The sequence below is a fragment of the Erpetoichthys calabaricus genome, chromosome 14 (assembly GCF_900747795.2).
Source record: "Erpetoichthys calabaricus chromosome 14, fErpCal1.3, whole genome shotgun sequence".
NCBI classification, from domain to species: domain Eukaryota; kingdom Metazoa; phylum Chordata; class Cladistia; order Polypteriformes; family Polypteridae; genus Erpetoichthys; species Erpetoichthys calabaricus.
In genome coordinates, this window is record NC_041407.2 from 11151068 (window position 1) to 11165372 (window position 14305).

At 42.5% G+C, this 14305-nt stretch overlaps 1 protein-coding gene across 1 annotated transcript in view; it reads right to left on the minus strand.

The window, feature by feature from the left end:
- Positions 1–10054: 10054 nt before the first annotated feature.
- The window catches only part of LOC114664598 (alpha-N-acetylgalactosaminide alpha-2,6-sialyltransferase 1-like), a 45719-nt gene continuing 41468 nt past the window's right edge, over positions 10055–14305 (minus strand). The window contains exons 7-9 of the mRNA XM_028818780.2: positions 11447–11530; positions 11197–11296; positions 10055–11080 (exon numbers count right to left, since the gene is read on the minus strand). Coding sequence (XP_028674613.1) covers positions 10910–11080; positions 11197–11296; positions 11447–11530 — 355 coding nt within the window. The 3' untranslated portion in view covers positions 10055–10909. The remainder of the gene's footprint in view (positions 11081–11196; positions 11297–11446; positions 11531–14305) is intronic.

Genomic DNA, 14305 nt, shown 5'->3' on the forward strand with positions numbered 1-14305 from the left:
ATTGTTAGTCTACTACCTTTGCCTTTTTCTGCTTTTTCTACCACTTTTTATATATAAAAATTTGATTCATTTTCATTTCAGTTTGTATTCTTCATACAATTGGTTTCTGGGTTTTTTTTTGTTGTTGTTTTACCTGTTTTTTCCCCCTTTTCGTAATTAAACAACACGTTTCTTTGTTTTTCACCACCCCCCATAATTACTGTTTAAAGTAGGTTTTAAACATTTATTTATACTCTCTCTCTCTAAGACCTGTGGTTCCTTGCAGTTTAGTGAGCATATTTTTTATACAGTGTTTCCTGGTATCCTGATTCAGTTTTACCCTTCTGTAGTTATTTGTAGTATGTTGCTACTTCTAGCTTTCCTAAACAATCCTCAAAACATGGTGCCCACATTCCAGAAAGGATGATTCTCCTCTACATTTAACTGGGCTTTCAGTGTTGCAGTGAAAGAAATACAGTGATGAGCACATTTATTGAACACATTCAATTTTATCTTGTTAAAAACTATATTGCTGCATGTCAAAAATTAAACGTGTTGCTTCTTTTAATTAACAGCAGAGGTAGCACGGCTATTTGCCCCGTATGGGGGCTCAAACAACCCAAGGAGGCAATTTAGGTCTACTAGAAGGATGCCTTCTCCAAGCATAGTACATCACATAATGTACACACATAATTTCTGTTGTCTAAGTGACCAGACTTCTACCAAAATACCAAGTGTGTTTGTCAAAGCGAGCCTTGCTGCCTCTGGACTTGGAGAAAAGAGGATCTCCTTCACAGGTATGTAATATTATTAGACCACAAATAAGTAGCCCAGTTAACATAATGTAAAGTATGGAAGGAGAGAAATAATTTTGGTTTTGCAGAATAATGTCAGCAGTGTGAAAAGATCATAAATGTGAAATTACATGGTTAAGTAAAATGTGTGATATTTAATTCAAACTGGAACGTCATTCTTCCATTTCTCTGCAACAATTCTCTCTCTGAAATATGTGATATCTTCGGCAGAATCCATTTCATCGGCAGTAGTAAGCATTTTTCTAATTAATTCTTGTGCTATCTCGTTTACTTCCATCTCACACACAGCCATGTTGAATTAGGCATAGCCAATCTACAGAAGTCGATTAACCAATCAATAACTAGAGGGTGTGTTAGAGCCCACCCTCTCAACTTTGACGAGTGAAAGTGACAGTTTTATTTCAAGTCGTATTTCATGATGGTTTGGAGGAATGTTACGGACAAAATGAAATAAATAAATAAGCAACAAAAAACATATTTCGTGACACATTTATTTATTTATGCTCTCATTTCATGGCAAATTTATTTATTAAGGCTTCATTTCATGATACATTTATTTATTTATGCTCACATTTCACAGAACTTTAATTTATTTGCGCATTTATTTATTTATTTAATTTTGACCGAAATAGTCCTCCATAGTAGGCGGCTAATTCAAATGAGCCTACTGACCTCAAAGGGGCCATGTATTTCCCCCAGCATAGTCTAGGGGGCAGCATTCCCCTGGTGGAGGTCCCAGTTGCAATCGTCTTTTCTAGGCCATAGTGATGGCAAACCTTTTGGACTTGGCGTGTTAAACATTCTGAAAATGCCTAAGATGATTCTGCATGGCGTGTCGCCCCCACTAAACAAAAGAGAAAGAATTCTTTAAATATTCATTCATTAAAAAATACAGCTCAATCATGTGTGGTGCTATTTATTATACAAGTAAAAGAAAAATCAGTGTCTTACAATAGAGAATATTATATGTGCACTGGTTATTGGGCTTACAATAGCGCACTAAAAAACTGCCTTACTTTTAACAGTAATTAGGAATTGAATTGGAAAAAAATGGAAGACATTGCATTTGATTTGACATCAATTAATATTTTGTGTTGCCGAGTTTTAACAGATACGTCTGAAATTGAAGGTTGTGCCGTTCAAGCCCAAGCAAGCAGCACTAACTTCATCTGTCAGTTGGTTTCTTTTGTCCGTTTTAATGATGCTTAACAATAAGGTCTCGCAGAAGCAGGGCCGCTGCTGGCCAAATGGGTACCCTAAGCAGAAATTTACTTTTGTGCCCCTCCCCCAAATATTACGGAAGTAAAAATAAAATAATAAAAAAACCACCTACTATAGGGGCCAAAATAGAACTTTATTCAAATAAGGTGTGCTTAGCCTACTCTGCGTTCACCGTAAAACGCAATATATACGTTTATATTTTTCTTTATTTGTATATGTATATTATTAATATTAATTTATTATTATAATATATAAAAACGATTTTTTTGAGCAGCTGGGATGGTGCCCCCCTGGGAGTTGGTGCCCTACGCAGACTGCGTACTCTGCGTATAGGGAGCGGCGGTACTGCGCAGAAGTATAACGCGGAGAATAAGACAGTTTTAGGAGGGATTAAGAGAGGCAGTTGAGTGCAGTGGACAACAGCACACGCTAAGAACTGCGGACTACTTGTCCTTTGCAGAAGTGTAACGACGGAGAGAAAATAATGGCAGCACTGCCCTTTGTAGACGTCATACCGAGGTAGTCTTTTAAGGTTAATAACTTTCTTACCTGTACAGCAGTGTTGTTTAGGGAAGCTCTGAACCGCACAATGGGAAAAATAAACTTATGGGATAACCCGCATCTCGAGCGTATCCCGTACGTATGTGAAAACATCACAAAGGTATTACATACGGGATAAATACGAGATAAGGGCTATCCCATAATTTATTTCCGTACTTGTTGAACGGTCTCCTAGCAAAAAAATAATTCAATGAGCTTCACACGAGCAGCGCATGTAAAAGCAGGTTTCACACAAATGCCGATAGTGCGCTCTTTTTGGAGACTGCAGTTGCAGATCTCGGACTTGCGCCATGAAAATGAGCTTCCAGTGCAGCGGTTAGATGTCACCTGAGCTGTGCGGCTGCACGTGATGATAAGTGTGCTGTCAAGGATGGTGAGAATCCATTTTAAGATCCGGGTGGTGCAGGGTCATATTTTGCTATTTTTTGTTCGTTCAGTTTCTTTGGTAAACGGGGTCTGGCGTGTCACCCAAAAAATCGTGTCGTGTCACCTTTGACACGCGCGTCATATGTTCGCCACCCAGGGCCGGATTTTCCTATAGGCTAACTAGGCTTCGGCCTAGGGCCTCAAGATCAAGAGGGGCCTACATTCAAATTGTTAGCAAAATTTTATTATCTCTCACGTAATTTACAAACTTAAAAATGGAAGGTGAAAGGGCCTCATAAGTGGAATAGCCTAGGGCCTCTCTTCATATAAATCCGGCCCTGTCGCCACCACTGCCATTGTACTTTGTAGGTGATGTAAACGCAGTGGTCTGCGATGTCTCCTTTGACTTCCAATGAATGTCCAGAGGTTTGGCTTGTATTCCGCACCTTTCCCTATCAAAATAACGAATCATTAGAGGAAACATCTTTACTGCAAGATGATTGCGTGCATCGGTAGCCAAAAGACAAATAAAGAATGCCTACCATTCAGTCCATCTTAGTCGACTTCGCTGTTGCTTCTTTTTCTTTCTGCGTGTCACTTGCGATGTTTTTCATCGGAGGACTTTCGATGTGCCACTGCGGTGGTGTTTTTACACAATTAAAGACTAAAGTCCTCTCAGCTGCACCGATGATCGCCACACTGGATCCAGCGGATGCACGATGAAGTCTTTGATCTCCGACAACACTATTTACACTTCAGATGTTCTTTTTAATGATTTGGTTCAAGATCTAAACTGAGACAAATAGGCCTGCGGTATAAAAACGGCCCATTCTGTCTCCAACTCGTTACGGCTATTTCAAAAACAGATTTCTTTTTAATTTTGTCGCTACATTTACATTTGAAGTTTTATTATTTCAACAGGCACCGATCTCGCCAGCGCCAGCACACCCGAAGAAGTGTCCTGTAGCCGAGGGACGCTCCGATGTGCTGATGACCCTGCGCGAACGTCGGATGGTCGGCTGCTCTTTGGTTTGTGTGGACAGAAACAAATTCGCGCAGAACTGCGCAACCCCGGGCATGGAGAAGACCGCGGCGGGCACGACCCCCTGGAGCCGCCATTAGTCTTCGAGCGCCCATGTTGTTTTATCCTCCAGAATAACCGCGGCAGTTTTATGCTTTATATCCACCCGTGGCCTTATTTTATTAGCGACAAAGAGAACCTGTCAGTGTTAAAGAAGCCGTATGGTAGCCTGGTGTTCACCGTTTCGTGATTAAACATTTGCGTGTTAAATTTAAATTAGCCGTAGAAAGGTGTATTGTTCTCTCAGAGGGTTGCGGGAGTTCAAAAACTACTCAGATTTTTGCGGTGAATTGCATTACGTTCACACCCGAGCAGGATGAACGTGCATAAAGTGAGCCATTAATCTGATCTAATTGCATTGGCACTTGAACTTGTACAATCCGTACGTGTGTGCTTAATTAATGACTATGGCAAAGTTGGCAAAAACCTGTTTTTAAATCGCGCCCAATAAAGCAGCTTCGGTAAAATGTAAACTAGGCAGGGCTGGCTTCGTCCTAAAGTAAAATATGCACTTACTTACAGGACATCAAGGGAAGGGCACACTGCAAGAGTTTTCCGTTGCCGGATTTACCATCTGGTGCAAAACTGCAAGTGATGCAGCTGAAGCAGGCTCCCCATAAAAAGGACATCCATCCATTATCCAACCCACTATATCCTAACACAGGGTCACGGGGTCTGCTGGAGCCAATCCTGGCCAACACAGGGCGCAAGGCAGGAACAAATCCCCAGGCAGGGCGCCAGCACACACATACACCCACACACCAGGGACAATTTAGGAACACCAATGCACCTAACCTGCATGTCTGTGAACTGTGGGAGGAGACCCACGCAGACACGGGGAGAACATGCAAACTCCACTCAGGGAGGACCCAGGAAGCGAACCCAGGTCACCTTACTGCGAAGCACCAGCGCTACCACTGCGCCACCGTGCCGCCGGCTCTGACATTAAAATGGAAAAAAAAAAAAAAATACACATATGGACAAAAAGGATTGGGACTTCTGACCATTACACCAGCAGGGACTTTAATGACATTGCATTCAAATCCATCCATCCATTTTCCAACCCGCTGAATCCGAACACAGGGTCATGGGGGTCTGCTGGAGCCAATCCCAGCCAACACAGGGCACAAGGCAGGGAACCAATCCTGGGCAGGGTGCCAACCCACCGCAGGACACACACAAACACACCCACACACCAAGCACACACTAGGGCCAATTTAGAATCGCCAATCCACCTAACCAGCATGTCTTTGGACTGTGGGAGGAAACCGGAGCGCCCGGAGGAGACCTACGCAGACACGGGGAGAACATGCAAACTCCACGCAGGGAGGACCCGGGAAGCGAACCCAGGTCACCTTACTGCGAAGCACCAGCGCTACCACTGCGCCACCGTGCCGCCGGCTCTGACATTAAAATGGAAAAAAAAAAAATACACATATGGACAAAAAGGATTGGGACTTCTGACCATTACACCAGCAGGGACTTTAATGACATTGCATTCAAATCCATAGACTGTAATATTGAGTTGGTCCCCCCTTTTTGCAGCTGTAACAGCTTCCACTCTTCTTGGAAGGCTTTCCACAAGATTTTGGAGTGTTTCGGTGGAAATGTGCGCCCATGCTGCACGAGAAAGCCTGGCTTGCAATCTCCTCTCCAGTTCATGCCAAAGGTGTTTGTGGGGCTTGAGGTCAGGGCTCTGTGCCTGCCAGTCCAGTTCTTCTACACCATACTCTTTATAGACCTAGCTTTGTGCTCTGGGGCACAGGAGGAGGAAGAGGTTAGGAGCAGAAATAGAAAAGGGCCCTCCCCAAACTGTTTCCACAATGTTGGTCAGAATGTCTTGGTATGCTGAAGCATTAAGTTTGCCCTTCACTGGAAGTAAGAGGCCTGGCCCAAACCCTGAAAAAGAGCCCCCCACCATTATCCCTCCTCCACCAAACTTCACAGCTGGCACAGTGCCAGAGGCAGCCTTAGGGGTGTGTGGACTGACCAACCCCACGCAGGGCCAGTTACGTCAAACGCTGTTACCGGTATGTGTGGACTGCATAAACCTGCGCGTGAATTTAATAAAAATAATGTGAACATACGCCGGATTTTCTCATTACAGCATTCAGCTACAGTAAATTTTTGCAACATGACATGCAGACTTTATCAAAATATAATGATTTAATCTATTAAAAAAGTGCAATTCATAATTCATGATAACACCACGACAGTGCGAAATGCGATGCGGTGTCATGCGGAAATTAGCAGGGCCTCTTCTAGAAAAGTACCCAACTTATAAGTATATTCTGAGTCTCGATATGCAGAATGCGATAGTGATAACTCACGTTGATGTCATGTCTGACGGTTATCATGTTTTTGTGCATTAATATTCGGACATATTTATGGCCTACAAATAAAATGTGATTTTCAGTGTTTCGACAAGAAGTGTGCCTTGCAGTTAGGAGACCCGGGTTCGCTTCCCGGGTCCTCCCTGCGTGGAGTTTGCATGTTCTCCCCGTGTCTGCGTGGGTCTCCTCCCACAGTCCAAAGACATGCAGGTTAGGTTGATTGAAGATTCTAAATTGTCCCCAGTGTGTGCTTGGTGTGTGTGCCCTGTGGTGGGTTGGCACCCTGCCCAGGATTGATTCCTGCCTTGTGCCCTGTGTTGGCTGGGATTGGCTCCAGCGGACCCCTGTGACCCTGTGTTCGGATTCAGCGGGTTGGAAAATGGATGGCTGGATGGATGGTATCATCATGAAATCCCTTACCGGTTTCCAGGTTCAGAGACGAAAATCCACTTTTCTTGCCTTCCGATTGGAAACGTTGTTGATGACATCTTCGTGGTCTAATCTGGATCTGCAATGTCTTTTTCGATAGATAGGAGACGCCAACCCAGCAACTAATGGGTTCTACCTATATTAGGAAGGGATTATACTGGCGACCCTTTTCGGGCGATGAAGGTGGACTATGGAATGTTTTCAAAGATGTACATGTACAGAATTTGACCTTGAACAGGGATTTTAAAAGGGTTCCTCTTAGATAGATAGATAGATAGATAGATAGATAGATAGATACTTTATTAATCCCAAGGGGAAATTCAAATACTCCAGCAGCAGCATACTGATACAAAAACAATATTAAATTAAAGAGTAATAAAAATGCAGGTATAACTCAATAGTCAAAGTCAATAACTTTGAATAATGTTAACGTTTACCCCCCCGGGTGGAATTGAAGAGTCGCATAGTGTGGTGGAGGAACGATCTTCTCAGTCTGTCAGTGGAGCAGGACAGTGACAGCAGTCTGTCGCTGAAGCTGCTCTTCTGTCTGGAGATGACACTGTTTAGTAGATGCATTGGATTCTCCATAATTGATAGGAGCCTTTTGAGCGCCCGTCGCTCTGCCATGGATATCAAACTGTCCAGCTCCGTGCCTACAATAGAGCCTGTATAGAAGCATTTCAAATATATATATATATATATATATATATATATATATATATATATATATATACTGGAGAATATAACTTGACAAATCCACACAAACAGGACACGTGGACCTCAAAAGCAAGGCTCCCTTAGGCATGGGGCCTGGGGCGGTTGGCCCACTTACCACCCCTAAATGCCACTCTTGCACAGAGCAGTCAGGCAGGCAACATTCTCCTGGCATCTGCCAAACCCAGACTTGCCCATCTGACTGCCCAACAGAGAAGTGGGATTCGTCTCTCCATAGAACACGTTGCCACCACTCCATCCGACACTTGGCATTGGTGATGTGAGGCTTAGAAGCTCATTCCATGGAGCCAGTGGAAGTTTGGATCTCTTCAGCTGTGGAATCAGCAGAGAGTTGGCGACTTTTACGCACCACGCACCTTAACAGTCGTAGACCCCGCTCTGTGACTTTACGTGGTCTTCTGCTTTGTGGTCGAGTTGCTGTTGTTCCTAAAATACTTCCACTTTCCGATAATATCACTTACAGTTGACCGTGGAATATCCAGCAGGGATGAAATATCACAAAGCGTCTTATTGCAAATGTGGCATCCTATCACAGTGCCATGCTTGAAGTCACTGAGCTCTTCAAAATGGCCCATTTTGTTTCACAAATGTTTGTAAATGGAGACTGCATGGTTAGGTGCTCGAGTTTATACACCTGTGGCAATGGGGCTGATTCAATAATTAAGAGGGGGGTCCCAATACTTCTGGCCATACATATACATACAATAATAAAAATAATAATGAAAAAATAATAATAGGGGCAGGCTGAATGCCTTATCTATACTAAGTATAGAAGAAGATGTGTTATGTAAGATTTTTTGCTGCTGATTAATTTGTTTTGCCTTTATTTTAATTGTCGTGACTCAGACCCCTTAGTTGTTTCTTTTTCATTAATAAGCAGCCAAACAATAATGAGACACAAAACAAACCACCACGTGACTAGCTAACTTGAAAATAAAGAAAGGTGAAGGTCTCGGTCATGATGGTCTGCTCAGGTCACCAAAACATCTTGACGGTGGTCTTAGAAAAAACAGAACAATCAACAGACTGCTGTGGCAGAACGTGAGCAGCAACATAGTCCTGATATTCAATAATGGCTTTAATTAACAGCAAGAATTGGCTTCTCATTAAGAAACTGGTTGGAGTGAAATTGGCTGGAGTTTGACGTCACAATTTAGCTTGTCATCTGTTGGCTCGTTTCACATCTCATTTCTGTTTGGCTGCCATTTAATGAAGAAATGAATACAATACAATACAATACAATTTATTTTTGTATAGCCCAAAATCACACATGAAGTGTCACAATGGGCTTCATCAAATTCAGAGGGCTGAATCCTTAAAACTGGTCACTGATTAAGAAAAGGGTTAGAATGAAAACTGGAGTTGGACACCCCTGGCCTACAGGGTCTTCATTCACATAGTTATCAGTGGGTCTTCCACTTGCTCCTTCAAGCTTATTCCCTTGAGCAATGGCTGCCCTACTTCATTCTATTTTGCTATCCAGTTCAATGAAAGAAATGCAGTAGCAACTTCATACCAATCGAGTTCTAGGGTACACCTGGGCGTCACTAAAACATGCAGCAGCTTTTAGTCCCCTCTGCGGACTACTGCTCTTCTCCATGGTCACAGAGCTGGTCAAGTCAACATCACCACGGTTGTTATGAGTATGTGAGGATGTCTCAAAAATGTCCCAATTCACTATTGTGGCGTAAAAAAGAGAAATAAAGTGACAAATACTGGAGTGCCTAACAAGTTTGTCTCATTGCCAAGTTTCTTTGTTTTGCTTTCCTTTTGCCTGTAAATGGCAGCATCAAAAACAATATTCCATGGAGTGATTACTTGTTGGGGCGGCACGGTGGCGCAGTGGTAGCGCTGCTGCCTCGCAGTTAGGAGACCCGGGTTCACTTCCCGGGTCCTCCCTGCGTGGAGTTTACATGTTCTCCCCGTGTCTGGGTGGGTTTCCTCCCACATTGAGGCCCTAGTGTGTGCTTGGTATGTGGGTGTGTTTGTGTGTGTCCTGCGGTGGGTTGGCACCCTGCCCGGGTTTGGTTCCTGCCTTGTGCCCTGTGTTGGCTGGGATTGGCTCCAGCAGACCCCCGTGACCCTGTGTTCGGATTCAGCGGGTTGGAAAATGGATGGATGGATTACTTGTTGTAAATTTAGAGTTAGTCAGCATGTGTGTGTGTTTATTATTCAATTAAACCACTTCCAGTTATTCTAATAATTCTGTTAAGAATGTTTATTTGATTTATGACGGGTGTTGTTTATAATTTGTGTATACTATCAGATTGCTCAGCTGGAAAAATATTATTGGGGCAGAAGAGGAACAACAAGGGTTGGGCTCAGCAGAATGCAAACTTCAAACAGGAGCCCAGTTTCACCTCTAAATAATGACAACAATATTCTAATGAAAGGATGCCACAAGACACTCTGTCTCAAAACTTTGATGCCCATTTAATGTAATATATCACACCTACCCCACCCCACCCCAAATCCAACTTGCTACAAGTTTTACCATCTTTGGATGCAATAGGCAAATGGGAATATCTAGAGTGTATTTGGAAAGTATTGAGACCCTTCCCTTTCACTTTCAGCACACTTTATTGTGTTGTAGATTTCATTTTATGTGCCCGTCAGTCTACACTCAATAACCCCTAGTGACAGAGTGAAAATGTGTTTTCAGAAAGGTTTGGAAATTTAATAAAAAATGTATTTAAAAAAATGAAATCTCTCACTCAGTTAGCATGAACCCTTATTCAGTACAGTCAGTACAGTCACGTCGATTCAGAATGTCCAGTGTTGGAAGCATCACGGTGATGTTGGAGAGTCCTGATGCAGAGGTCACCACTGGATGGGTGGCAGAGGGCTCATATGGTGGCTTACACAATTTACTAATATGCGATATTTTGGATTATATACCCACAGTCTTGACATGAGATACAGTTATAGAATTAGAGAGTTACAGAGATACAGTTATGGCTTTCTGGTTTGGGCTGACTCATCTATTCAAAAAGCTATATAACTCTGATATTTGTAAATAAAGATCCATGTGTCCTGCGTGATGAGTTCATCCTTAATTATGGCTGATATAAATGGGGAGGGTTCTGTCAGGAAGGGCATCCGGTGTAAAATTTACCCAAATCAATATGCGGACAACAAAGATGATCCGCTGTGGCAACCCCTAACGGGAGTAGCCGAAAGAAGAAGAAGAAGATCAACTGTAACGCAAACTTTAGTCTAAATATTCAAACAGAACAAAGCTCTTAAAATAGATGAATGAAGTCGGGAAAACTGAAGAAATGAAAAGTTGCAGTGGGTACACCTAAATCGAGGGCATCATGGAGCCCTCTTTTCAATTTTTTTCTCTCCTTTTGACAAAGGAAAAGGCACATTCCTCTCCTTGCTTGTCTTCAACTCTTGTGGTAGAGGTTGAAAATTTTTGCATCATGAAACATCTTCCACAACCTGATCTCTAGCCCATAGTCGTGATTTGAATAGAAGATGGTCTTTTTGTACTCTGTATCATAGTAATGGTCGGAATAGCTCTTATAGTTCTCTGTGATGTACCCGTAAGCGTTGACCTGCCAAGACACAAAAATACTGGCCAATGAATACCTTTAGACATCTTCTTTTGCTTATTTAAGACACACAAAATGAGAAGCCTAGCAGGACCACCACTTCCACCCTCGTGACTTACCACATCACACACGTGAAGTGCCAACATCAAGCCAAATGCACCAGTCGTTGGTCGGTAGATGGCCCAGCTTTTGCCTTTCAGAGTTTTAGACTTAAAGAATCTGTGAAAGGAATTCAAATTTAACACACTTACTTGTTATCACAGTGTTCTGCCATTCTAGACAATGGTGCCTGGTGTGATCATAAAACACCCTGCACAAAGAGGAGGAGGACATGGATAACTCGGTAGAAGAAAGATGGAGTAGGCTTACCTGTTCTTCAGATATCTGCTGAAATCAGGATGAATGACAAAGTACTTGTCCATTGTGAAGTGATCACCAAAGTATGTGGCTGGCCTAGAAAAAAAACGAAAAAATAAACAAATGTACGTTATTGCGTACTAATGGAAGGTTTGGATGGCACCATGACTTTGAATATGTCTTTCTTCTCATCATCACTCTTGATTTTTTTGGACTGACTACCGTCTTTATAGACCGTCCTTACAACTGTTTTCAGACTTGTCTCAATACCATGAATGTCCACTGTGTGAAAACTCTTCACACAGTACGCTTTACAAAACACACCAGAGCACATCAGTTAACCACTTGGTGTAAAACACACACTTCAACCACCAAAACACTTAGTACTTCACCCCAAAGTGATTCCTGCTGCCATAACTGCTAGCATCTGCTCCCTCTCATATGACACTCATATGACACGCCTGCCCCATATCGACGAGCCAGATGTCTGGAGGAGGAGGAGGAGGGCAACGCTTGTGTGGAGGCATGGAGGAGACAGTGACCAGTGACAGAAAGGAAGAAAAGAGTTGTGCTGTACTGTGCTTTATTGTATTTGTAGCTGTGGTGGTGGGAAATGCTTATAGGGAAGAGTTTCCCACAATGAAAGACTTTCTGCCTTTTAACTTGTGTCTGAGACTGCTTGTTTTGGGTGCTTGGGGAGCTGGAACACCCCCTGGTATCCATAACATGTATTATCTTTTTCCATATCCTCTGTTTTTCCATAGTTTAGTGTTTATGTTGCAAAATAAAAGAAAAAAGTATGACCCCTCTTACAGTATGTAGCATCATGTATACATTTGTTCATGTCTAGCACAGCAAGTGAAAACACAAAACATGAAATGCCCAGTCTACTGCAGCCCTAATGGTGAATCCATCCTATCCTCTGGATTTGGCCAGAAATGTTCATCAACATCACGCCGAATGTATCTCCAGCCATACACTGAGGAAAAAATCTTTTACAGTAGAGTGCCATGAGTGTGTGCCACTGTTATGTCCATATGCTCAGCAGCCATTGCATCTAGAAGTGACATCTGGTCACATGGGCGGCGGTCACAAAATCTTCTGTCTCCATGCAGAAAAAAAAAATCTTCAATGCAACTGAGGAAAGGAGAGTATGGTGGGTTGCCGGAATAACATCATTATCCTGGGATGGGCTGTAAACCACTCTGTGACCTGGCAGGAATGGTGAACGGTCACTTTGTGCCATACAGTCACAAAAATTGGTAAACTTTGTTTGTCTTGTTCTCTTTCTGCTGAAAGACTTTCATACAGTTCATCAAGAAAAGTGATAAGCCTTGCTGTGTTGTATACGGGCCCATGGTGGTTTTATAGAAGCTGCAGTCCATCATCAGATTTGCTGCACACACGGTGATGTTAGCCCACCTCTGGCCTGGAACATTTACAGTTGCCCTCTTCCAGATCACATTCCTTCCACACCTATTGGTTAGGCTGAAACTCCACAAAGATGAAGGCGCACATGTCAATGCAAATGTGACCATTTTGGTATAGAAGGTAACAACACTGCAAACTAGAAAACCGAATAAACATTTGGTAAGATCAGAATGATTTGTCTATTTGAAGCATATGTAAAGTTTCATTTCTGTCAAAATTCAGCATAATTCCATCTACAGTGATGTAAATTTGGTTAGGTTTTGAACTGAAAGTTAAGTGTTTTGAACAGAGTAGGTAAATGTCTGAAAGATATGCTCTAGTTATACAACAGTTTGCTGGGGTTGAACATCGACCGGGGAGGTACTCATGGATTTTGGATGAAGTGCTGACTGAATGCATTTGTATGCACGGTTTAGTTCACGCAGTCTACTGATGCGGAGCTTGTGTTCAGTGTTTCGAAAAAGGGGACACGATATTGAGACAAGTCTGAAAACAACTGTAAAGGACTGTAATCTTGGATCACCCTGTGTAACCCCAAGGATGGACATTATAATTACAAGATGTCACACACGTGGCATGGGAGGTAGCTAGAAGGACCAAAAGTAGGTAATTCCATGCCAGGCCATGGGGTGGCGGTGTGCAATAACCCTTTCTTTTATTCCTATAGACTCACTTCTGCTTCCGGGCCCACTGACATCACTTCCCCTGACCTGCCTTAAAACCCAGCCAACTTCTTTATGTGAGTCAGTTCTGTTTTAGACTCAATCTATACACTACTGTGCAGCCAATTTTGACTTTTGCAGCTGTTATTCAAGTATACGGGTGGCTGCCCCAACCTTTTTACGTGTCAAGCTGTATTATTTTTACAAAGGTTAAATCCTTTGGGCTTGCCAATGTATCAGCACTGTTTATTAGATGTTCTTGGTCTGTTTGTACTGCCTTATATTGATGACATTTGGATGTAGACCTATTGTGAGAGAATAACATATTTATCGAAGGGGTCACATAGTTATTTAGAGAAGTGTAATTATTGCCCATATTAAAATCTAGCATTCATCTTCAAAGTAGCATAAAGGGTTAAACGTATAATTAAAACAGAGAAAGGGTGTGTAAGCAACAAGGAGATAGAATGAGGTGGTTCAGGAAATTGGCTGATGTCATGTTCTATTACATAAGACTGACCAGTTGTCACATCACAGTTTTCCATAGAAGAATAAAAGCTGAGCTTAAGAGACATGGATAGGACCAGGTGAGGTGAGGTTAGGTTGGGGGTATGTACTGATTTGACCAGAATGTAGTAAAATAAGACTTTTATTTGGGTATGTAAGCCAATGAACCAATCAGAGTAAGCATTAATTTTTCACAGTTATGCAAATTCAGTTATCTCTAAGAATGACTCTCTGTCACAGTTCTGCGATCACTCCGTGGCATCTCTGCTTG